Source organism: Pyrgilauda ruficollis, unplaced genomic scaffold, assembly GCF_017590135.1.
Source record: "Pyrgilauda ruficollis isolate IOZ18807 unplaced genomic scaffold, ASM1759013v1 scaffold72, whole genome shotgun sequence".
NCBI lineage: Eukaryota > Metazoa > Chordata > Aves > Passeriformes > Passeridae > Pyrgilauda > Pyrgilauda ruficollis.
Window position 1 is genome coordinate 1,885,323 of NW_024529044.1, and position 26,142 is coordinate 1,911,464.

General features: G+C 48.4%; 1 protein-coding gene across 1 annotated transcript in view; it reads right to left on the reverse strand.

Annotated features, from left to right (window-relative positions):
* Positions 1-14,250: 14,250 nt before the first annotated feature.
* The window catches only part of MAP2K6 (mitogen-activated protein kinase kinase 6), a 54,811-nt gene continuing 42,919 nt past the window's right edge, over positions 14,251-26,142 (reverse strand). The window contains exon 12 of the mRNA XM_041485619.1: positions 14,251-25,158. Within this exon, the coding sequence (XP_041341553.1) occupies positions 25,081-25,158 (78 nt within the window). The 3' untranslated portion in view covers positions 14,251-25,080. The remainder of the gene's footprint in view (positions 25,159-26,142) is intronic.

Genomic DNA, 26,142 nt, shown 5'->3' on the forward strand with positions numbered 1-26,142 from the left:
GTGGCTGTGCAACACCTGCACAGTTGAGGAGCCTTCAAACAGCTGTGGAAGTTCACAGAGGGATTTGGGAAAGCAAAGTGTTGTAGCCACAGGTTGACCTGAGTGTCCCCTCCCAGAAGAGTGTGTGATCCCACCACGCCACTCCCAGGGAACCCCTAAATTTAGACCCACCAGCTGTGAGAGGCATGAGAGGTATTTAGGGGCTATAATTTTAGACAAAGCATAATAGTGAGATATATTTAATTGTGTTCTGTGGGGTGCTGAGCCATGCCAAGTATTTTCCATGGTTATTCCTGTAGATCTTGACGTGAATGAGCAGCAGCCATGGCGATCCCTGGGCAGAGCCTGCAGCATGAGGGACGGGGGGCAAAGCTGAATTTTGCATTTCACCCCAGCTGGGCTTTGTGAGGGAAGCACTCAGGAATCCACTGGAGCAGGGAAAAGAAAAATCCCCCTGCAAAGGCCAGGTGTGAATCCTCAACAAGGCTTCAGCCCCAGCTCTTCCCAAATCCCCCACCCCTGCAGGATGAGCAGGGCAGGCACTGGAGTGGTCAGAGCTCCCCCAACCCAACTTCCTGAGCTGTCCCAATTCCCTCCTCTTGTCCACCTCCCTTCTTCTTTTCATCTTCTTGCATTTCAGGAGGGAGAGGAGGAGAAGGAGGAAGGAAAGGGTAATTTTGACTGATGATGAGGAAACAATTTGGTGTAACTCGAGCCAGTTTTTTGTCAAACACTCAGCACCCAGCATCATTTTCCCCAGCCTGGGGAGGCTCATCTTACCCTACTACCTGGAGGGTGTTTAACCTCCCTCCACCCCCCCAGCAGGTCAGAGTTTTCCAGACATCGAAGGAAAGGGGAAATTTGTGATTTGGGTTGGTTTTTTTCTCATTTGTCTGTTTTCCAACACCACTTGTCCCCTCTGTCTTGGAGTACTTGTGCTGACAGGAGAAGACCAAAGTGGAGAGAGGAAAAGGCTGGAGAGCTACAGCTGCACTGGGGGGACTTGATGCAGCTCTAGGAATGGATTTAATAAAAGACAGGACAGAGGGATCAGAGATCAAGAGCTGGTCCAGCCCACATGGGCCACAGGGTAAGAAAACTCCCTTTTTGGTCTCATTTTGGCATCTGTGTCCCCTCTGGTTCAGCTCCAAGGCTCCCCTTTAGCTCAGAGGTGCTTTAGTCCCCCAGCATCTTCTTAGTGATGATGCCCAAGGGTGGAAGCTCCCCCAGCCCCACTCTGGCCATCCCCAGGCCTCACTCCATGTTCAGAGCTGGATGGGAACAGTCTTGGCTGATAAAATCTCATCCAGGAAGGTCTGGACCGAAAGGTGAAGCAGCTCAGAGGAAGGACAGCAGGAAGAGAAGAGTCACTGCCAGCTCCTGAGTCACAGGTCCAGGCAAGATGATTGCCTGCATTATGAATAACACCCCTTCCTTGGCTGACTAAAAAAGGATTAATTTTTAAAAACCCAACTGATTTTTATTATTAATGTCCTACCTGGGTGCCTCACGCTTGCAAATAAAATGAATTTGGGTTGGTTTCACATTTATCTTCAAGTGGTTTCACATCAAGTGTTACAGAGATAAAAAGTGGCCTGTAAAGAAAACAGAAGTTTTTAATATGTTTGCCATCAGATGGTTTCATGGGCATGTTATTTTCAACCCATAGAATCTTATTATTTTCAGGTTTTATGTCTGATGCCTGTTTTAAATACAAAAATTTGGAATTTGTTTGGGTTTTTTTATGATTTGGGACAAACAGAAGTGCACAGCATCTGGTAAAGTTGTGTGAGCATGTGGTTCCAACCTGCCTCGGAGCAGTTGCAAGTGTGTTCTGAATATTTATCAGGTATTCTAACCCAATTATTCCCTACTAGTCAATAAAAAAGGAATTATCCCAACAGCTTCCCTGTCATGCATGGGATCACAGCAAAATTAGGAAGGAAGAGCCCATGGTTAATCACTCCAAATGCTTCCTGGGTGTTTTACAAGGCACCTTTTCCAGGCAGAAATGACATCCTGGATCCTCTGGGCCAAGGAAAAGGTGACAGGACCACACCAGTGTCACCTTCCCACAGCGCTGGGAGGGGCACGAGCCTGCCACGCTCCCCAGCCCGTGCTCCTGTGTCACAGAAACCTCTGGGAAGGGACCCAGCCGAGAGGATTTAGGACCTGAACGACTTCTGCAGGTCTGGGCAGACGTGCTCCTGTCTCACAGCCAACAGGCAGGAAAATTGAACCCGAACCCCACGCGCTAATCCCGCTACGGAAAAAGGGTTTGAGCAGGGAAAGCAGAGAGGGGATGGGCTGAGCGTTTAACTGGAGCACAGGGCCAGCAGGGATGGTGCCTTTTTGAGCTACCTAAAAACAGAAGCCAGACAAAATTCAGAGACTAAAAAGCAGTTTTATTTATTGAAAGGCCTTCAGTTACAAACAGATGAAAAAATATAAAAGGCAGAACCCTAAGGCATCAGGGATGACCTGGACAACGGCACATTTGCCCTGCAGGGCCCAGGGGGTGACAGCAGTGCCAGGCAAGGCCGCGGTTCCGAGGAGGTGCAGGGGGAGCCCTGCAGGACAGCGCTGGGGGCTGAGGGCTCCTTGTCCCCGTGGGCTGCTGCGGTGGCTGTGAGAGCAGCCCCTCCGTCATCACCCAGCTCCGTTTGCTCGGGCTGCTCCCTTTCCTGCCCCAGCCCCATCCCGGGGCGCTGGGATCGCTGTCAGAGCCGCTGCTGGCCCGGGGGCCTCTGCTCAGACCCCTTCCAAGCACAATAAAAGCCTCGACCACCAGCCCCAGAAGTCTCTCCTAATTAAAGGCTTTAGGGATGGATGTTCCAAGAGCCGCCGAGCTCCGGTGGAAGCGGGACAATGTAAACACCTCGGGAAACGCCTCGGGTTCCAGATGAGCTCCCCACACAAAACCCCGACCCACCAGAGCAGAGCAGCAGGGAAGGCCGTGCATTGGCCCTTGTGCTGCTCAGACACCAGAGAAGTGGAAAAACTCCTTCATTCCTGATTATTCCTGATCAGCAGAGGTCCAGAAATTTGGCAACTGGGAGCTTTTTTCCCTCAGCTTTTGTATGTGTCTATTACTGTTATTCATTCCCCTCCTGCGGCACCAAACTCCCTGCTCTAGGATGGGTTATAACACCTAAAAAGCAAAAGCTGTTCTTGCCCTGTGGGCAGCAGGGATTGGAAATATTTGATCTACCTTTTCAGTGATGTCCAGGGATTTTCCTCTCTGAGGGAGGCTGTGTCCTTGGGCATCAGGGGTAATCCATGACATTATCGTCCATCAGAGAACACTGAGGCTGGTTTTACACCTATTAATTAAACCTCACGTGCTGCCTGGGGGGTGGATACAGGCAATCCACCTCAAATTAACCTGGAAAAGGTGAATTGGACCTCAAAGATGCCCTTCCATTCCTGCCCAGCTCCCAGATAAGCTGGGACCAGGTTGTTCCTGCTGGTGCCATTCCCTCAAATCTGTCACAGACCACACAGGGGAATCAAGTGAGCAACACCAAAAAAAACCCCTCCTGCCTATATCCATCATCTCCTGCTTCCCTTCTTGCTTTTCTTAGCATCCAGAAGAAAGAAAGGAAAAAAAAATTTAAAGGCAACCTGAAACCACTCCACACTCCCAATGAGAAAATAAAAATGGATGTTGCAGGCTCATGTGTTCTATACGTTTCCAAATATTTCCATCTGCTCCTGAAATTTCCATTAGGAGTTGCCAAAAACTCTTACAGAATTGTTAACACGATGGTAAATTTAGATTCTTTTTATGGAGAGACGTTTCCCCACCCTCATAAAAGTCTGGTATCAATTTGTCCTGTCACTGATAAGCCAGAGAGGTATTGCTGGATTTGCCCTTTTGCTCCCTAGGATGGGATCAGGGAGGAGAGGCAGCACCTACATTTTGGGTCTGGGTCTGTCCCCTCCATCCTCCTGGTGTCAGCACAGAAATACCTTCCAAGGAAACCAGCATCCCCAGCTGCTCACCCCACGGATTGTTCTTCAGTTTGGAAGCTCCCAAAGGAAGGCTGGAGGCTGTTGAGGTGTCCTGCCCATCCACAGCAAGAGCCTGATTAAAATCTTGGTGTCAGGTTTCAGATCCTGATTGAAATCTTGGTCTTAAACAGCAGGTTTCAAACCCAGATTAAAATCTTGGCGTTAAGGAGCAGGTTTCACGCTCAGAAGGATGCAGGGCAGGAGTGAGGAGTGACTGGACAAAGGGAATGGCTTCAGACCCACAGAGAATAGGGTTAGATGGGATACTGGGGAGGAATTCCTCCCTGTGAGGGTGATGAGGGGCTGGGATGGATTTCTCAGAGCTATGGCTGCCCCTGCATCCCTGGCAGTGTCCAAGGCCAGGCTGGAGAGGGCTGGGAGCAGCCTGGGATGGTGGAAGGTGTGGGTGGAACTGGGTGATCTTTAAGGTCTCCTCCAACCCAGGTGAGTCTATGAGGGCATCACTCAGGGGTGATGGAAACCCTCAAAAAAACCGTCAGGGTGAGGTGAAGAAAGCAGGGAGAGGTCCCAGCATGCAGTGAACACTCTCATGAATATTTCCAGTTGCTGTGACACATCCAGAGCTGGACTGCTTCACCAAGTTTGCTTCAAACATTTGTTTTTTCAGTGAAACAGGGCATTGTCTCCTGTCAGAAAGGGCCTTTTTGGCCCTCTTGTGCATGCTCCACCTGGGGAATTACGAATGGCATCACTCAGGGCTGACCAAGCTGTTGCTGGAGTTCCTGAGGAGAGCACAGCGAGTGCTCTGCAACATTATTTTAAAGCACCCACTCCCTTCCACCATTTAATAATAATCCTGTTCCCACAGCAGAGCAAATTAGGGCCATTTTCCAGAGGAGAGAGTAAAGATTCAGAGCCCACACAAAAAGGCAGAAAGCACCAGTCCCTCTGGGATGATGTGAAGAACGCATGGAGCCTGAGCCTTTCCCAGCCTCATTTTGTTCCTCCAGACAACCTTGTGGCTCAGCCAGGTGAAATCCCTGCTCTGCCCGAGCTCCTGGGTGTAATCAGATCATTTTCCTGCCCTCCTGGCAGAGCTGCCCCATTTCCAAAAGCATTTCTCCACACGGAAAGAGATTTTTCTCACCTCCAGTATTCCCAGACTGTTGTGCCAGGCTGTCCCCTCCATCTCCCAGGATTAAAAATGCTGCCCCAGGGCTGAGCAGCAAAACCCCAGCAGAAAATCCCCTCAGAGATGCCTTTAGGTATGAGAAAGCCCAGCTGGAGTGGGATTGCTGCGTGGACATTGTGAAGGCTCTCTAAAACACTCAGGGATGTTATAAATCACCACCCAATTAATTAATCTGAGTTTTACTCTGCCTTGAGGAAGGAGGGAGAGCTGCCAGTCTGGATTCTTTCTCCTGGGGGAACAGCACAACAATGGGGTTAGGGAAGGGGAATTAAAATGCCTAATTTCATTTTTTTTCCCCACTTTTAGGATGCATTTTGCCCATCTCCCAGCTGATTTCTCCACTCAGCTCCTGGCACCACACGAATTCCAGGGCTGGGGACAGGCTGGGAGGGTGACGTGGAGAAAGGAGCCTTTCCCACTGAGAGGAAACCCACCTGATCTCCTCCTTGATGTGGAGATTTTTTTTGGGGTTTTTTTTGTCAGGGTTGGGATTAAATGTGCTAGAGGGTATTTCTTGTTCGGACTTAGATGTTTTTCCGTTTTTATCTATATTACAGGTCCACAAATTATGAGTTCTACAGCACTTCACTCTAACAAATTAAATGGAGCTCCATCTTTCTCTCTACAAGTTTTTTAAGGATAAACTGTCCAATTAAGAAATTACACTTACATTATTTTCACTTTTAACTGAATAATTAACTACTTGTGTATTGCAATATGGAGTTTTTTATCTAATTACATAACACTAAACTGATGAAGAAGAAGGAGAAGAAAAAAGAGTAGCTTCGGCTTTAAAATTTCTATCTTGCCTTATATATATAATATAATATAATATAATATAATATAATATAATATAATATAATATAATATAATATAATATAATATAATATAATATAATATAATATAATATAATATAATATAATATAATATAATATAATATAATATAATATAATATAATATATCTATAATATTTTATATATGTATATATTACTCTATTCTAAAAGCTTAAACCCTGAGTTTTCTACTATGTGGTATTGCACACTTCTATTCAAACTCCACAGTTATAATCCCAGTTCTGTAATTTAGTTTTGGAAGCCTTCTCCACAGCCTCAGGTCAATGCAGTGTTCTCTTGGGGTCGGTGCCTGTCAGCACAGAAAGTTTAAAATTCTCAGTAACCAGGGTTCCAACACCATTATTTTTACTTTTAACTGAATAATTAACTACTTGTGTATTGCAATATGGAGTTTTTTATCTAATTACATAACACTAAACTGATGAAGAAGAAGGAGAAGAAAAAAGAGTAGCTTCGGCTTTAAAATTTCTATCTTGCCTTATATATATAATATAATATAATATAATATAATATAATATAATATAATATAATATAATATACCATATTCTAAAACCCCAAACTCTAAGTTTTCCACCCTGTGATATCACGCACGTCTAACCAACTACACACCTGTAATCTCAGCACTATCAATCAATTTTGGAAAGCTTCTTCACAGCCTCAGGTCAAATGCAGTGTTCTCTTGTGGGTCTGTGCCTGTCAGCACAGAAAGTTTAAAATTCTCAGTAACCAGGGTTCCAACACTTCTGCCCCCTTCCCTGCCCATGGATTCCTTCTTCGAGAGCAACCTCCTCCTCCTCCTCCTCCTCCTCCCGGAGCCCGGGGCTCTCAGGCAGAGACATCAGGAATAAATGTATTGCCACCTGCAGCCTGCTCGGGAAAGAGCTGCTGGAATCAGCCCTGCAGGCTGCTCTGACAACCTGCTGCTTCCAGATCCCTCGGATTGTCAGGGATGACGGGCATCAACGGGTTTCGTCGTTGTAGGAGTTAATTAGTTTGTTTTATTTCTAATTTTGATCCGTGCCCAGAGATGCGAGCTCTGGGGAAACAGGGGAGTTTCCATCTGGTGATGTTATTTACAAGCTGGGGTGGTGTTATTCAAACCTCAGTGTAAAAAAAATGGGGTTAAGATCTCCCTTGATTTTAATGTTCCTTTTTATTTTGAGACCAAAACTTCCTTGTTTTCAGTGTTAAATTCACCCGGGATCCACAGCAGCCTCCTCAGCTCTGCAAAGATGGGAGTGAGTGTGTTTATATGTATTTTAAGTAATTTTACCTTTAAAAAATGCAATGTTATGAAATATTAACAGTTGAAGTATCAGTGACTGTGCTCTTAGCCAGATCTGCTTTGTTGGTTTTTTTAATACATGTAGGAAAAAAAAACCCTTATTTGCCTGAAGAACACGTCAGAACTTGAACAGATGGGAGTTTTTACCAAAAGGAGACTGTTTTGTTCAGACATCATTCCCTTTCCAAAACCTCAAGTAAAGTTTTATATCTTTCAGCAAATCTTGGAGTGGGATTATAAATTCAAAATAAAAATACAGAAATTTCCTATGGTGAGCTTATAAATGCCAGTTTACAACATTTTCTGGTGTCTTAATGAGAGCCATGTGACCAAAGCTATATATTCTAGGAAATAGCCAAAAGGCACATATGCTTTTACAAGCCCATTTTTAAATGTAGAGGACTGATTTTCACAGTTTTAACACAAGAGGTTATTATCCTTTTTTAATTAAAAAATTACTGGGTTATTTTGGGGTTTTTTTTTCCATTTTCAACAAGCTCTGCACTGCCAAAGAGAATCGAGTCCTGTCTCCAGAGACCCAGTGCAGTGCAGGGATGCTGATATTCCCCTGGCAGATTCCAAAATCCCAAAGTCACCCATTTTCCATGCTGATATTCCCCTGGCATCTCCCCAAATCTCAAAGTCATCCATTTGCTGTGCTGATTTACCCCTGGCAGCTCCCAAAATCCCAAAATCACCCATTTTCCCCGGGCAGATCCCAAAAACGTCACCCATTTCCCCCTCAGTGTTGCTTTGGTTGTGTGAATGTAACACCAATGATGATTTTAGACTGCAGCATCATTAAACCATATTTATTTTACTTAAACCCTGCAAAATAAGACAGTGACCCTAATGGAACATAATGGTGTCAGTGGGGGAAGACTCGGGGCTGTTCCTAAACCTCTCCAGCTGTAAATTGTCAGTTTTGGTGTCACAGCAGGGCTGAGCTCTCTGCTCCTCAGCCCCCAGCCCCATTTCTGCTGTCAATAGCGATGTTTGTCCCTATTGAATGCCCCGTGATGGGTTGTAGCCTCCAGCCATCCTCCCTCCCCATCCCCAGCTCTGGGAAAACCAGATGAGGCCAGGCACTAAAAGGGTGGGAGGCTCCTCTGGCTGAAGACACAGAGGTTCCCTGTTGTTGGAGTTCTGGCTGCTGAGACTTGGAGACTTTCTGTGCTGCCAGGCACTGACCCCCAAGAGAACACTGCACTGACCTGAGGCCCTGGAGAAGGCTTCCAAAATGGAATGATGGAACTGGGATTGTGGGTGTGGAGTTTGAATAGAAGGGTGTGATATCACAGGGTGGAAAACTCGGAGTTTGGGGTTTAGAATATAGTAATAGATATAAAGCAAGATGGAGGTTTTAGGGCAGAGGCTGCTCCTTCTTCTTGTCCTTCTTCTTCATCTTCTTCTTCCTTCTTCTCCATGGGCTTGGGTGTTTTTGTGTACTTGGACAGAAAAGTCCACATTGTGGACTTCAAGTGATCAGTTATTGGGTTAAAAGTGAAAGTAATTTAGGTGTCACTTCTTAATTGGACCGTTTAGCCTTAAAAGACCTTGTAACAAGAGATTGTTGGCCATTTTGTGCCTTGTTAGTGAAGAACTGCAGAACTCACTGCCTGTGAGACTGTAACCAACACCCTGTAATATTTCCAGTGGAGCTTCCAGGGCACACAGGGCACACCCCAGTGGGGTCCCAGGGGGGGTTCTGTGTCTTTATGTCCTAAATGTCAGCTCCAGATTCAATTAAACCCATCAGCTGCCAGCACTGAGGTTGAGCAGGAGGAAACTCACTGGGTCAGGCTGAGCAGAGGTGCAGAAATGTCCCTCAGCCCAGGATGGCTCCTTGCTGGACTGGCTCTGACTGGGATGGAGTTGATTTTTTATTTCCAGTGGGCACTCTGGGGCTGTGTTTGAGGTTTGTGCTGAACACAGGGTTGATAACCTGGAGATGTTTTTGTTATTGTTGAGCTGTGCTTGCAGTCAAGGCTTTTTCTGCTCCTCACCCCTCCAGTGAGGAGGCTGGGGAGGCACAAGGGGCTGGGAAGGGACACGGCCAGGACAGCTGACCCCAAGTGACCCCAGGGACATCCCAGGCCATCCATGTCAGGCTCAGGGAATAAAGGAAGAGGAAGGCCATCACATTTGGAGTGATGGCCTTTGTCCTCCTGTCCTGGGGATGGCTGGGCCCCTGCCTGACATTAAAAGTGGGGAATTAATTCCTTGTTCTGCTTTGCTTGCATGTGTGACTTTTGCTCTAATTATTAATCCGTCTTTATCTCAGCCCAAGTTTTCTCAGTTTTACCCCTCTGGTTCTCTCTCTGGTTCCCTGTGGGGCCGAGCTGCTGGGGCTGGGGTTAAACCACCTCATCTGGAAGGAGCCACAGCTGGAATCTGTGCTGGCACCTGGAATCTCTGAGTGGACCACGAGATCAGCACGTGACCCCCAGACTGTCCATAGGAGCCTTCAGTGGCACCAATTTAATCGTTAAATATTTGCATGTTTCCAATTAAAACTGAGCCCAGGAGACTCTGCAAGCCTGGGATGGGCCATGGATGTGTCCTGTGCTCCCCTCCAGCACTGCCTGGTGGGCCAGGGAAGCTCTGGCTGTGCAAGAGTTAAGGGCTGGGGACTGGGAATTAATTAACATCTTCCATCTTCATCTGATCTCAGGTGGATACTTAATGTTTTTGTCTGCAGAGGTTTATTTTCCTCCAGATTGATTGGATGAATTGTGTTCCCAGAGATCAGAGAGTTCAGATGGCAGAGGATCCTCTTACCAGAAGATGAAAGCCAACATAATCAACTGCACAACTTCAAAACATGCAGCTTGTTCTTGTTGGCTGTGCCTAAGTTTTCCCTGCAGAGAAGCTGTCGACAATGATTTGATATCAATCCAGTAACAATCCCTGGTTTCTAATAATAATTTGCACTTCAGTAGAAATGTTCATGTGAGGCTCTGAGAGCATTTAGCAGATGGTCATTAATGAAGCTCCCCAGTTCTCCTGCGAGGAAGAGATAACAATTATGAGCCTTGTTTTACAGATGGTGACACCGAGGTGAGGCACTGAAAGGTGAAATAACTCTCCTAATTTTCCATAATGAGCCAGTGGCAACAGATCCATGAATGAAACCCAGGCATCCTGCTGCGATCACTCCACAAACCCTATATCCTTATCTTTCACAGGAAAACGTGGTCAAAGAGATGAGCCTGGAAAGCAAAAAGCAAATGACTCAAAGGCAGGATTCATGACACATTTCTGGAAATAAGGAATTAGGTCTGGGTCAATAAATAACTGGGAAACCAGGGGGACGCAATCCGAGAGGCATGTGAAACGAGGATGGATGGAAAAGAAAGAAGATAATGGAAGGGAGGGGAAGGAAAACAGAGAAGCTCTGACTTTTTATTTCCATTCTTGGTTTCAATCAGCCTTGTAAAATTAAAGGTTAGGCTCTGAGAGAAAGGAGAAAGCTCCATCTGCTCCCGTGGGGATACATCCAATGGGTGAGGCTTCAAACTGCCTGTAACAAAACCCTCTGATGGCTCCTCACCCTGCAGCCAGGTGCCAGCTGTGGGGACATTGCTTGTGTTTGGGTACCTCAGAGGCCATGGGGAGGGCAGGGAAACGTGGCTAGAGCTCTGGGAACAGCGGCTGGAGCTCTGGGAACAGCGGCTCTGCCCCGCGGCATCACCCACCAAACCGCGGCGGGGCTGGAGAGCGCTGCGGGCTCAGCCTGGCTGGAGGTGCGAGGGCTGGAGCTCTGGGGCTAATTTTAGCTTCCACCTGCACTGGCTTTGCCTTTCTCACCCAGCAGGGCTGCCCTGCCAGCGCTGAGGGACTGGCTGGTGCCCCGAGCCGCCCCGCGCACACGCCGAGGGGAACGCGGCCCGACTGTGCAGTTTATAAAACAGCCAAGTGGAAGCCAAAAGACTTGAGTCTAATCCCTCCAGTTAAGTCATCTAGATTCCTTCTCGCCACCAGCCATCTGATCTCAATCAGCAAATCTTGGCCTTCCTCTCCTGACCCAGCGAGCGCGGTGCTGAGGCCTGAAGTAATCTGCATGCAAAATGCTTTAGTAATGATTCCTCCAGGAGGGGCTGCTTTGATTGTTGTTTCCCAAAAGCCCTCCAATATGAAAGGGGGAGGCAAACAACAAAGGTGGCTTGGTAATGTTTGCCATCAATAATTTGTCAATGCTCTGTAATGTTCCTCCATTTATTTTCAGTGCCTGTGGTTTATAGAAGCCTATTGAAAGAGACCTATTTATATGCACGCCTTAGAAGCAATCACTGGGTATTAAATGGGATGTGCTTTTAGTCTGAAGGTGCTTCCAATTGTCTATTAGTGGGATTCAGCAAGTAAATGAAACAGAATTAAACATCTGTGTCTTTAACATCAATAAACTGCATCACCTTTGGGTGCAGTGTATGTTTCAAAAACGTTGCAGGATCTTCACAGATTTATAAACTCACAGAATGGTTTGGGTTGGGAGGGACCTTAAAGATCATCCAGTCCAGGGACACCTTCCACTAATCCCATGTGGCTCCAAGCCCTGTCCAGCCTGGCCTTGGGGACTTCCAGGGATCCAGGGGCAGCCACAGCTGCTCTGGGCATCCTGTGCCAGGGCCTGCCCACCCTCACAGGGAGGAATTCCTTCCCAAAATCCCATCTAACCCTACTGTCTGTGAGTCTGAAGCCATTCCCACTTTGTGTAATCACTAATATTGATTTCACCATCCCTCCAAGCACTTCCAGCAGCAGAGAGCCAGAACTGGAACCAAAAGTGTGCTGGAGTGGTAACACCAGGAAAATTTGGGAGAGCAGCAGTGATGTCTAACGGGCAGGATCTTGACTGGAAAGACTTGGAGAACCTCAGCCATGAACACACCCATGGGTGCTCGTGTTGCAGGTGTCCCTCAGGGACACAAGAGCTTGGTGGAAGCTGCTCAAAGGCAACTGGTTGGTGTGAGAACTGGGATGGGGATTCTGGAATGCTCATTAGCATATTTGCACTCTGGAAGCCAATCCTAGTGCCCATCCAGGAGGGCTCCCAAAGGAGAGGAGAAAAGAGAAGATGAAGAAGGGCACTTCTGTTCAGCCCCAAGGACCCCAACTTTCCCTCTTCTCTTCCTCACACCTCAATTTTCCCTGTTCTTTTCCTCACTTTCCTGTGATGTTAGTTGGGATAACGCAGGAATGACTTCACAATTTCATACATGGAACAGGCAGGGGAGGCAGAGGAAACAGGATCTGCCATTTTCAACCCAGATAATTGCATTACAAAGCCCAGCACGGTTTTCATTATTGTGCCGTGTTCAATCAACCTCCATCCCAAAGGTGCACACGGATCTCAGGCTATTCCAGACCTTGGCAGCTGCTTCACTGTACTTGCTCCTTTTTATTTATTTTTATTTTTTTTTCCATCTTGGGGCTTTTAAATTGATGGGAGGCTGAAGGCAAGAGCTGATGCATTGTAGATGACAACAAAAGAGGCTCCATAAAATTGCTTTTGGCATCTCGTGTGCGTTCCGTCTACATCTTATAAATTACTGCTGCATTACAGCGATAAAAATAGGTTAGTATTTGGAATTGATTACAGTGAGATAAAGCCCTAATAAAAAAAAAAGCACTGATGCATAAATATTCTGAGCATACAGGGGTAATTTGATTTGATAAAATAAAAATATGGCTCTTAATTTCTTCCTTTTAAACAGAACACACACGCACGTGCAGCGCAGGGAGAGCTTCAGCAGCTGTTCAGTTCAGGATTCTCAGAAATGGGTCTGTGCCTCTTGCAACTCTTCCCTTCAGACACTTTTATGGCAATCTCTGCATCACCAGCATTCCCACTGCTGGGTTATAGTATTCCTGCTGCAATCCCAAAGTGTTCAGCCCAGGCTCTGCGCTTCTTCCAGGTGATGAACATTGATTTTCCTCACACCTCAACTTTTCCTGCACTCTTCCTCCCTTCCATGTGACATTAGTTGCGACAACGCAGGAATTACTTCACGATTTCATACATCAAAGAGGCAGGGGAGGCAGAGGGAACAGCATCTGCCATTTCATCAACACAAATAATTGCATTACAAAGCTGCATTTAAAACCTGTGCCTGTCAAAGCTTTTTATTAACCAGGCTGGTTCTGTGGAGTTCACTGTGCAGCACATCAGCTCTGCAGCCAGTGCTCTCGCCCTCACTGGGACTGCAGGATCAGCAGAGGGAGCTGGGATATTGTTTTCTGAGTTCTAACATAAATGGAAGGATAATTTTATTTACACGAGGAGGAGGGAAGCGGCGATTCATGTTTCAGCACGACCAGCCCAACACACTTCACTCCAGCAAAGCGGTTTGGCTCACACAATAAACCCAGGGAGAACGCTGGCCTTGCATCAGGACAAAAGCACGGCCTGAGAGCCACCCTGGAAAGAAAGGCAGGTAACAGCAATGGGGCTGGCAGGGGAATGCAGGATGCAGGACCTGGGGAATCGCAGCAAAGCAGCACATCTGTTCTGCAGCCCAGCAGCTGTGCCCAACCCTTGGGCCACACCGCCGGGAGGTGCTGAGCCTCCAACCCAGCAGAGCCCAGCCCCAGAGCAATGCTGGGCACGGGGCTGGGTCCCCTTGAACCCCTGGAAAAGCTGATTTTTGGGAGGGTTGGGGGCAGGAAGCCACTGCTGCCGTCCCTCCGGGCCGTGCCTTTGATGTGGGCTGGACGGGATGTGGCTGCGCCTGCTCCCGCCAGCCCGAGCAGGGAAAGGGAAACCAGCGGCAGCAGGGCTGACAATTATCCTTGTCGAGCAGCTTGAGCATTCCTGAGCTTTCAGTAATGTATGATAAGCTGTTGGGAGTAAGATGATCCCCAAAAACCTCCCATGGGAATAAGCAGCCCAACACAACTGGTAGCACTTCCACTGAGGGAAACACAGGTAGGCTGAGAGAATGTTACTTTTAAATTTCATTTATTTATTTTTGTGTACATTTCCCGTAATTCGACTGACATACCATTGCTATAAAGATGCCCTGCTCTTTGAATATTTCCATCCAAGACCACTAGTTTCAAGTGTGGTTATGAAAAGTCACGGCAAACATATGACTGGAAAGAGGTGGTTGGTTTTTGACTTCCAGGCAGTTGTTTGAAGCATTTCAGAGATGCACACGATATTCAGCAGAACACACGCACGCACAGTGCTGGGTTACACACACGCACACGCACACACACATCTGGAAAACTGTTACAGTGGTTGAAGTCTCCAAAAAGGTGTACTGTCCCCTCTCAGCAGCAGTGAAAAACCTCTGAGTATCCTGAGAAATCAAATCAAAGCACAGTAAAGAGGAGTAACTTATCCCATCAGCAGGGTTTGGGGTTGTTTGGGGCTTTTTTTTTCCGAGCAAAATGTATTTTGCCAATCTGATTGAAGTGAAGAGGGTGGGGAAAAAGAATCTGTGGCAGTGAAGGTTAAAGAATACCAGTTCAGCATGGATCCTAAAAGCATCTCATTAAAGCAACACCATGGAGTAAAAGCCTCTCAAACGTTACACACACGGTCCTGCTGTCACTCTGCTACCCCTGCTCATCTCCAGGGCACGAGGAACAGCACTGAGATGGGTGAAGGCAGCACAGGGAAGTGTTGCAGATGGATCCAGAGGGAGGAGACGTGCAGCTGTGCAGGTGGGCAGCCAGGTGACCACGGAGGGACTCTGGAGCACAGGGACACGTCTGTGAGCTTGGCATGTCTGCACCTGGCTGGGAACGGGAGCTCGGAGTGCCCATCCCACACAGGGTAGCTCCAAACCCTGGGCAAAGCCCACAGGACACTGCCAACCAGCCAGTGCCACCTCACACCCTCCAAGCTGCTCTGCCTGCCCAGCCACCCTCCCCAAGGCTGTGACTCGGGTGCTGCCTCAGGCTGTGGTGCTTTGGAGTCTCACAAGGAAAGAGTTCCCTCGACAAGGCTGAAAACTGAAAATCACCCACGTTGCACTGTGCTGCCTTTAACCCAACACCAGCTCTGCCTCTGCTCACTGCTTGCACCCCAGGGCTCTCCTGAGGGGCTGGAGCTGCCCCGTGGCCTGGCTGAGAGAGGGGTTGTGTGAGGTGACAGAGCCCTGCAGAGGAAACCAGCAAAGCCTGAGACAACACAAACAAACACCAAGCAATTAAAAAAAGGATGGGAGATGTGGTCTGATGTACTTCTGCCAAGAAATAAATATTTTACACTGCCTTTTTTTTTTTTTGCTAAAAGCACTTGCATTGTGTTTTTGTAAATCTCAAAATGGTTGAGTTACTCCCTGCACACCCCCAAGCACAACACATGCTCACACACACACACACACACACCTCACACCCTCTAATGCACACAATTCCAGCTTTGTAGAGCTACTGGATTTACTTTGAGACAAGTTTCTTGTGCATTTGGACAATTTACTTTGAGACAAGTTATTTGCAAGAAGGCAAAGTTCATGCATGGCTTTGACAGCTCCACTTTCTCATAAATGGTTTTTGAAAAGCAGAAAGCAAATGAGGGCCAAAGCTCCATTTAAAGTTCACCTCGGATGCCTGAAAAGCATTTATACCCACATCCTTCTGAGGTCCCTGCTTTATGAACTTCTAATCAATTCCACATTCTGCTACCCAACGTTTCTTATACGTTGGGGAAAGAAAACAAACCAGGAAAAAAAAAGCAGAAAAAAAGAGAAAAACCCAGAAAAAGCAGCGTGAGCTGTCTGAAAACAGCTGCACCACAGCGCCCAGGCTGCCAGGGAAGGGCTTGAGTCACCCTCCCTGGAAGGGCTTAAAATGTGTGGATGTGGCACTTGGGGACATGGGTTAGTGGTGGCCTTGGCAGTGCTGAGTTTTTGGTTGGACTCGATGATTTTAAAGGTTTTTCTACCCTAAATGACTCTGTGGCTCTCTGATTCTGTTATTCTTTATCAGAAAGGCTGGGGAGGATTTTGAAGCTCCTTTCCAAGGGGAGAAAGGGAATAAAAAGAACAAAAGCTGATGGGTTTTGAGCCCCCAGTCCTGATTCTCTCCCACACTTCAGGGATTCCCCTCAACATCCCCTAGAGAGCAGGACCTGCAGATGGATTTCTCCATTATTTCAGCAGGAGACGTGTCCTCCATCCCCAGAGGTGACACCTGGCTGTCCCCAGCCCTGCCTTGGCCCATCCTGACCACCCAGGGCTCAGCAAACTCCATAGAAATCTGACAGAGAAAAGCCTGGCACGAGCCTTGGACAAACCAAGTTTGTCACCAAGCAGATTTTAATTTCCAGGTGGAAAGTGGCTGTTTTCTCAGAATTCAGGGTGGTTTTAATGATGTGACACAGAGCATTTTATCACCTAAACTGAACCCTGGTGCTACTCAATCCCCTCTCAAAGGAACAAGAAACCCACCTCGTGCTTCCCTCCTAAAAACATAAAAGTGAGCAGGTTTCTTCAGAAACCAGCAAGATGTTAAAAGAAAACTCAAAAAATACAATGTTTTAAAAACAAGATTCCTTATCCCCATCCCTAATTCTAGAGCAAACCAGGACACTAAAAGAAAAATAATCTAAGTTGCTATAAATATAATTTAAAATCATAATTAGGTGTGTACTGCCATCCCAGCTGGTAGGAGATACCACAGGGATTCCACATGGCTCCAGGGCAGGCTGGGAGATACCTTCAGCACCTCTTGGATAGTACCAGAAACGGATAAATAATAAATAAGAAGAACATGAGAAAGAATAATCAGCCTTCCACGGGGATGGAAAAGCATAGACTTTCACAGTCAAGCAACCAAATGATGTTAGTGTTAAAAAAAATCCTAAAAATAAAGTAAAATAAGGACTTGCATTACAGCAGGTTGGAAAGTCCTCTCCTTCCTAACATGTTCATGTGCCCTCTTCAACACCAGAGACCACTGGGATCTGGGTGCTTTTCCATTTTTTTGCTCATATTTTGGTGTTTGGGGTTTTTTTTCCTAGCCAAAATGATGTAGAAATATCCTTGTTACAGGTTTCCCACCATCTCAAGAAAAAGCAGACTTCACACTTTAAGACAGAAAGTCTAGAAACCCCATATATTGATGATAAACATGGATCTTTGCCAATAAAACTGTAAATCCTAACATTTAAGATTCTGGACAATTTTAGAGAGTTGTTTAGGGTTTTTTCCCCTACAAGAAATCACAAATTTTACTCCAACACATTTCCAGCTTACAAGAAGCTCCATTTAGCAGCTTCCCCTCATTGTATTGCTATTAAAAAATGCAGAATTCCAGCTCTTTTGGATGTTGTGACTATTTCCAGCAGCCCCTGGCACAGGGACAGCTCTCACCAAGCACAAACCACTCAATTCACCAAAATAAAAACAGCGGCAGAGCCCTGGAAATTCACTTTACACATGGATTTTAAAGGGAATATTCAGAGCCAAATCCTGGGTTGGGGGATACAGGATTTTGAGCCCCAGCCTGCAAGAAGCCCCCCAAAAGGCAGAGTCCATGCTGTAGGTGTTTATGCAGGATTTGTGATTAAATTTGGGCTCAATATGGATGGGGAGCTCTGCAGCTGTACCTGGATTTGGGAAAATTCGATCCTGGCTCAACAGCTCTGACAGAGACTGGGATTTATCTTTAAACACAACTTTTTCTGGCTTTTACCAGGAACTTAATCCACATTTCTTCATCCTGGCTGTGCAAATCAAGGACACCTGGCCCTTCCTGACTTTTCACAGTATCCATCCTGAAAAAAAAAACCAACTCCTTAAAGATGCTGAAGGTTTTTGGGTGTTCTGGGACACCCCGAGATGGCTGAAGGTTCTCCTAGAGGGAAAAATCCCGAGATATGGCAGAACCCAACACCTCCTTCTCACAATTCCTGGGGAAAATGTGTCTGTGTGAGTTTTTGGAGGCCATGGATACTCCAGGCTGCTCTTCCAGCCTCCAGACATTGGCCCCTCTCACTGAATTTATCTCCATCAACCTCCTGGAACGGCTTGGTGTGTCAGGTCACAGCCTTTTGGAAAGATCACGGCCTGCTCTCATTATTTCCTCAAAAAGAATCATTATCTAAGGGCAAAACCAGACTGAATTCAAGCCTGAATTATTCCTGGAAGATAAACCAAGCAGCAGCTTTCCTGATGGGTTCAGGAATACTTGGGGTGTGTTTAGTCTTGATTCAAAAATTACACCACTGCGAGTTTCCTGGATTTAGCTAAGCCCAAAAGCGAAAGTACCAGATCAAAATAACCCGAAATAAAACTCCTAGGAAGGGTTTTCAGGTCTGGCCAACACCAGAGAGCTTTGGAAATGACCAAAAGACGTCTGAGCTTTTGAGATTTCCATCTCCACTTCCAAGCTTCTCCCGCCTTATCCCCGCAGAACCTCGCGGCCGCTGGACGCTCGCCCCGTCCTTCAAACACCAGGAGGCTCCCGAGGAAGGGATTGTGGCTCATCCTGGCTGCTGGCTGGGCTGGGACACCTCAGAGCAGGGCTGCTGCAGCTCCAGAGCTGCCCAGCATTCCCAAAGGGCAGCAAATGCAGGGACAAACTCCTGCAGGGTGGCTGTGCAGCTGTGGAATTTGGGAGCAGGGAACTGGAGAGGACAGGCAGCTCCTTCCTCCCCCAAAGCACTCCATGGACTGCAGGCCCCTTCCCCTTTCTGCTGGCTGCCAGTAAAATCCCATGAAAATAAAAAGATGAGAAATATTTTGACATGAAAATAAAAACATGAAGGTGTCCACAGAGGCCCAGAGCTCTCCAGCATCCCAGGGCTGCTCTGAAGGACACATCACAACCATCCTGCAGCCCCAGCTGCTCCCTGGCTGTCCTTGGTGAACACCCTCCTCCTGCTGGCCTGAAAATGGGCTATTTTCAGCATTAAGCTGTTGAGACCACCTTGAAAGCCTCTCCTCTCTTCTCTCGGCTCCAGAGCCTCTCCCAGGCTTTTCCCTTTTTTTAATGCCATGCAGCAGCAGCGTGCCTTGGTCACCTGCAGGTTTTTCCCTGTGGGTTTCCTTTGGGTTTTAGATTCTGCTCCCCTTGCTGGAGCTGGGGATGAGTGGGACCCAGTGCCCACAAATGTGGGCCTGAGGGAAGATGTGGGAGGGCAAGGGCAGCCAGGCTGCTCAGGCTGTGTCCTGCCTCTCCTGCTCCTCCCTGGCAGAGTGGACTGACAGCAGCTGCCCATCAGAGCACTCATTTTGTCCCCATGCCATTAAATCCACCTTTAAAGTTCACTGCACTGTGAGAGTCCTTTCCTTTTATCCAGCAATGGACCTTTGTGCCTGCAGCACTGCACCAGCAGCTCCTGGCTGTGTTTATTCATCTGCAAACACCTCAAACTGAGATGCAGCTTTTTCTGGCCCTATTTATTGCCAAAAGCCACTGTTTGTATGGAGTGGGGTTATGTGAAGGAGCAGAGTCCTTTCAGCCTTCAACAGAGCTGCCACTCCTCCAGCCACGATCCAGGAGGGAATCACCCAGCTCTGCAGAGCACAGGGCAAATTTCACATTCTCCATCTGCTCCAGCAAAGGCTGAGCTGAAATATTAATGAGGAGATCTGCTCCCTTCACACCAGAAACAATCTGGGTTTTATAGCCCAGGCAGAGGCCAGAGGAGCAGGCAAAGCTCTGGGATCCATCCTCTGCTGCTGCTTGAGGGCTTTGAAGGAAACAAGGAGCCTGGGGGCAGGACACAGAGTGTGAAATGTGGATATCTGGTGTGTTCTGTGTGTTCTGTCCAGCCTTCCTCTCCCCAGGCTCAGCCCCCTCCTCTGGGCATGGCCAGAGCAGAGAGAGGAGCCTGCTCTAACATCAACAACCATAACATGGCAATAAAGATTAATGAGCAAAACTTGCCATTTTATGTCTAATCCATGGGGATTTGTGATCATTAATCTTTATTAGTGTGTAATAACTGTTTAGACACTAAGGACAGATTCTCAGCTGGACAAAACTGGCCTTCCTCCAGCCAAGCCAATGGAGCAGTGCCAGTTTACACCCTCCACGACCCCAGCTCTACATGAGCCATCCCATCTGTAGCAATCACAGCACTGACAGTATTTCCCCAGCAGCAGGGACACAGAAGTGAAGGCAACTATTTGTCTTTCCCTGTATCCCAAAAAAAGAGAGCTGCATGTGTCCAGGAAGCTCAACAATAGACATGTCAATAAACACTAGGAAATTCAATGAAAAAGCAACAGCAACAAAAGGAACCCCAAGGAGCAGGGAAGTGGATGGTTTCAGAGGCAAGACTATAAGGTCTGGTTTGGCAGGAGCGTAACTAAGAGGGATCTTTGGCATGTGAAAGAGTGAAAGCACCAAGACAGGCTCCCAGAGTTCCTCTAACAGGAACAAGATGGAAGGGGAAAAAAAAAAAAAAGGAGCATCTTGGCTGGCTTTTCTGAGAGAGAAGTTTGGGGGTTGTTTTGAATAAGAAAGATTTATTAAACACGGGAGCTGGTGGGAATCTTGTGTGAACCACACCAGACCAGCCACTGAAGCAATGCTGTGTTGACCAAGCAGGATTTCCTCTTCCAGAACGTGGAGGGAAGAAGGGAAATGTGCAGGTACACACATGGCTGGCAGCAAGCATGGAGAAATCCCAGCTGAGGCTGTGCCCTCAGCCCCTGGCAGCCCCTTCCCACCTGGACAAGGTGCAGCAGCACTGCCCCAGCAGCACCTGCCCAACAACAGGGTTGAGAATTGAGATTTTTTTTAGAGATTTTTTCAAGTAGGGACCCACACCTGCCTCCAGAAATGAAGTTTCACCTCTTTAACAAGTCAGAGTTGCCTCTTGTCACCGGTAAACTCATCAAAAGTCAGGGAAAACCAGAGAAATACAGTACAGAGATATGTGTGTCAAGGTTTGTACACCTGGAAGAACTCCAGGAAAGATGGGCATTGCACCCAGTGCAGCAGCATGAACCTGGTGTTTAAAAACAGTAACCAGAAAATGCCCTCCAACTCCTCTTTCAGATTTAAGGGTCCAAAGGGCTCTTGGGGACCCAGAAAACACCTTTCACACCAGTGACACTTCAGAGCTCCAGCCATGGCAATGCCTGCAGCACCCTGGGGATTGCAGGGGCTGTACGGGGGGGAAGAGGAGGATGGACATCACACCTGGGGATTCCTGGGGATGGGCTGTGCCTCCTGATAAGCTGTGGCAGCCTGGAGGGGCCCTCCCTGCCCTGCAAACCCACCCACAGCTGGGCCAGCCCACAGCCCAGTGCTGAGCTCCCAGCAGCTTTGCTCTCTCTCTGCTCCCTGGCTTTGGGGTTCTTTCAGGTTTATGGCATTTGAGACCTGCTTCTCTAAAAATCCCAGTTTGGGGCAATCCTAAGCCCTGTGCTGTGTGAACACAGAAAACCTTTGGGAAGAACATCTCTAAGCCTCAACCCCTGGGCTGTTCAGGGGGCCAGGCTCTCAGGAAAGGTTTCCCAGAGCATGTCTGGCCAAACAAAGATCTGAGCAGCAACCAAAGGCTTTTCATCTTCACGGAGGTGCCAATTTAACAGCAGAGAGGAGAGCCTGACTCATCCTGCAGGTCTGCAGGGCTTTGAGGCACACAGGAATCCGTGGCTCTCCTCCCTGAGCTGAAGCCACCAAGCTCAGGCTTCTCTCTAAGGAATTCCTGGGTCAGGCCAAGCTTTGTGTCCACCACGAGGGATGCAGGGACAGCACTGGGCACCTCTCACAGCACTTCCCATGCTCAGACAGCTCCACACTTACTCTGGGCTGACACAAACGACTTGAAAAGGAACAAAGTCATGGAGAAGGAGCAGGGAAGGGGAGGGATTTGCTGCGTGCCCTGTTGTAATGTCATTAAAACGAAGGGATTAGAGCAGAAAGCAGAAAAGCAAGGCCTGTGTGGAGGCAGGGAGGAATCCTTTCAGAGGGTTACTAGCTGCAGACAACACTGCCATTAATTCTCTATTGGAAAACGCTGGTGACATTAATATCTGCTATTAATACTGAGCCATGACAGTGTCTCATAAATTCAACCTGTCAATTACAATGGCACTGAAATGAAGGTGCTCTGAGGTCAAGGAGATGCGGTGTCCAAATGAGACTTATATTGCAGGGGAAAAGCAGCAAAAACAATCTTGAACAAAAGCATCAGATCCATATGTAGGAAAACCAAAGGGTGGTTTTAAATGTCATGTTTTTCAAAGTGAGAATTGATGCTGGAACCAAGTCTATAAACTGGCTGGCTGGACTTTCAGCTGCAGCTGAGGACAATCAATCAAAACAGCTCTGTGACTCTGAGAAAGTGAGAGAGAGAAAACACACACACACACACACCATGGAATATGAGAGGGCAGATCATGAGCCATGCGAGGCCTCTTAAAATTACACTGTGAAGTAAAACATCCTCGTGTTTCACCCGCCACAAAATATAACCTGAAAGGTTCCCCTGGGCACAGGGTGAGACATGGAGCTTGTCCTGCCCCGAGGGCTGGGCAAGGGGAACCTCCTCCCCAAACCTGCACGAGCTGTGAATGGCACCCTGATTCCTGCCAGCCCTGCTCTGCAGCCGAGGGCACAGGGATTGATAAATCCCAAAAATGCTCCCCTGTCTGCCACTGCCAGCCCAGGGCAGAGCTGCAGCACCCCAGCCTGTGCTGGCAGTGACAGTGGCAGCCCAGGCACTGGCGGTGTCTTTGTGCGCCTCTCTGAAGTGTTGGCATGTCCCCAGCATGTCCCCAGCACGGGAGGTGCCACCAGCCCACAGCCCTGCTCTGAACACTGCCCTGCCAGGGGATCCCTTCCCAAAATCCCCTCAGACTGTTCCACCCTGCACCAGCAGAGCCTGGAGCTGCTAACCTGGCACAGCAGGGTGAGATGACATCCTGCACAGGGTCAGTGATACCTGCACAGGTTCAGTGACATCCTGTACAGGTTCAGTGACACCTGCACAGGGTCAGTGATACCTGCACAGGTTCAGTGACACCTGCACACAATCAGTGACACCTGCACAGGTTCAGCACTGCAGAGCAGGGTTCAGTGACACCTGCACAAGGTCAGTGACACCTGCACAGGTTCAGTGACATTGTGCACAGGGTCAGTGACACCTGCACAGGTTCAGCACTACAGAGCAGGGTGTGTTTCTGGTCAGACCTGGCTCTGAGGGGCCGTGCCCAAGCGAGGGGTGGGGACGGAAGCGCGTGGTGCAGGGGCACGAGGCACTTGTGCAGCCTCCCCAGAACGCACAGGCAGGCCCCGTGGCAGGGCTGGGGGAAGGAGCCACGGGCAAAGGCAGAGGAGCTCAGGCAGCTGGGCAGGTGTGGCTCAAAGCAGCGTTAATGTGGAGCCAGTGGCCTCGCTCCGGGCTCAGCAACATTCACCGTGCCCCCTGCTCCAGACACTGACTGACCCGAGGGCAGAGGGATCTCCAGCTCCTCTCCCACCTCACCAGCCCCCTTCTCCTGCCCCTGGCTTGCAGCTTGTCCCCAGGGACCCGGCCAGCAGCAAGGAGCTCCTGGGCAGGGTGGGCTGTGGTGTCCCTGTGTGGTTTCCCAGGCTGCAGGTCCCACCTGCAGCCCAGGGCAGAGCCCAGTGCTGCTGGCTGCCTGCAGCATCCCAGCTGGGGCTGGACACAGTCCAACCCACATGCCAGCACGGGCTCCTGGCAGCGCTGGCACTCCCAGACCCTGTGGGCAAGCACGGAGGGATTGCTGCCAAAGCAGTGCCAGGAGCCCTGGAAACCAGCACTAAACCGTGCCATTTGTCACAGGTGTCACACCGTGCATCCTGTGATCCTGGCTCACCCCGAGGAGCAGAGAGGAGCTCCCGTGGAGGCCCAAAGCAGCTCATCCCCAGCCCAAGGCAGCCTCGGGCACTGCAACGCTGCTGGGCAGGCGGGCACTGACCAGGGCAGCCTCTTCCTCTTCTTTGTGCAACTCCTCTGGCAGCCTCCTTCCTTCCCTCCGGGCCTTTTGTCCCAGACATTGTCCCAGACACTGTCCCAGTGACTCCCAGAGCTCCCAGCCTGCCTCTCCAGCAGGGCAGGGTGTGGGACAGGGCTGGGAAGCTCCAGACTTGGAGCATGGTGTCTGGAGAAGAGGTGACCACAGGGGACACCAGGGCCTTCCTCCCTGACACAGCTGAGCTGCAAGTCTTCTTATCAATTCCTTTTATGATGCACATTAAATATATTCCACATCAGGGACACTTCTCCTCTCCTCTCTCCTCTCCTCGGACACCTTTTCCCCAGCAAAGCCTTACAAGTGCTGCTTGCTGTGGCCTCATTTTGCATCATCATCATCATCATCATCATCACCACGCACTCATCCTCATATAAAACAGAAATCTATTCCATCAAGCACTTAACATAAATATTAAAATAATGGAAGGGACAAAATATAAATCTACATACAACTTCATGACTACCATAGCACCTATTACCATGACAAAGCAAATTCTGGTTCAAGGGGAAGGGAAGGGGGATGAGGAGCAAGTTAGGAAGAGGAACCTTGACTGTCATTAAATATGTAAATCACTCTTTCAAAAAAAAATTTTTTTGTTGTTGTTTTGTTTTTTGTTTTAAGGTTACCAACCTTATTAAAATTCATTCCACTAACCAGCTCGTTCTATGTCACTATGGATACCAAAGAACCCTTTAAAAAAACTCGGGCGAGGCGGGGGTTTCTCAGAATAAAACCAAACCAAAACAAAACAAAACAAAACACGGCAACTTTCTGTTGGTGCTTCCATGACAAGTCCTGCCACGTGCCCCTCCCCTGCACCCACCAGTCCACAGAAGGGCAATTCTTTTCCAAGTCCAGTTCTCAGTCTCCCAGGATGAGCTTGACAAAAGAGGCGACGTCTGTCTCTTTGGATTCGTGCAGGGTGAAGAAAGGATGTTGCTGGGAAAGCAAAGAGAGAAAAACCAGCAAAGTTTATTATTCACCACACTGAATAAAAAAGCTTTTCAGACAACACTCTAGATAGTGAAGAAGGTTTTCTCCTTAGCATCATAATATTGGGTTTTTACAGCTGAGGCAAGTGGGGGAGAACCGCTCCATGAACCCCTCTGGATTCCCCCCTGGCCCTGCCCTGGCTGGGAGGGCTGAGTGGGCAGCTCTGGAGGCAAGGGGAAGGCTTAGAAAACCCTCTCCATGTGCCCCAAAACACTCCCCAGACCATGGTTACCCATCCAGCAGGAGCAGGGCAAATCTTGCTGGCTGCAGTGGTTTTCCCTCAGCTCTATCTGTGTATTTAGCCTCTGGTGACTCCTGAGCCTCATTTCCTCCCTGAACTGCCCCTCCCCGCAGCAGGAGAGGCTCCTTCACCCCAGCCACCACACAGGAAAGCCATCCCAACTGGAAAACCATCCCCACTTGTGTGTTTAACTGCTTCATCCTGACCAACGTGGGGACACAGCCTGCCAGAAAACCCTGCTGACATTTCAGCACCAATGGAAAAATACGGGTGAGGAGGAAAAACACAACCAAATCCCCCCCAGAGCAACAAAACCCCTCTCCACCAGGACCAGCAATTCAGTTTGGTTGGTTCAGACACACACCAAGCTGAGACCCCACCTGAAAACCCCCAAAACCCTGCTTGATACCCAGTGTCCTGGCAGATAATTGGATTTATTTGTATGGAGGGTGTCAGAGAGACCCAAAAGGCAGCCAGGGCTCACAGTGATTGCTGCTCTGTACAAGGGTTTGATTTCCAACCCTCTCATTTCAAGTCAGATTTTTAAAGGTAATTTGGGGTTTCCAGGGTTTTTCCAAGCTGCCCCTCAGCTCAGTTCCTGAGCATTGGCTGTTTCTTGGCAGTGGGCAAGTGAAGGGAGAAGAAGAGCAAAGAAAAGAGATTTTTCAAGGTGGGCTTGAGTGGAAAGT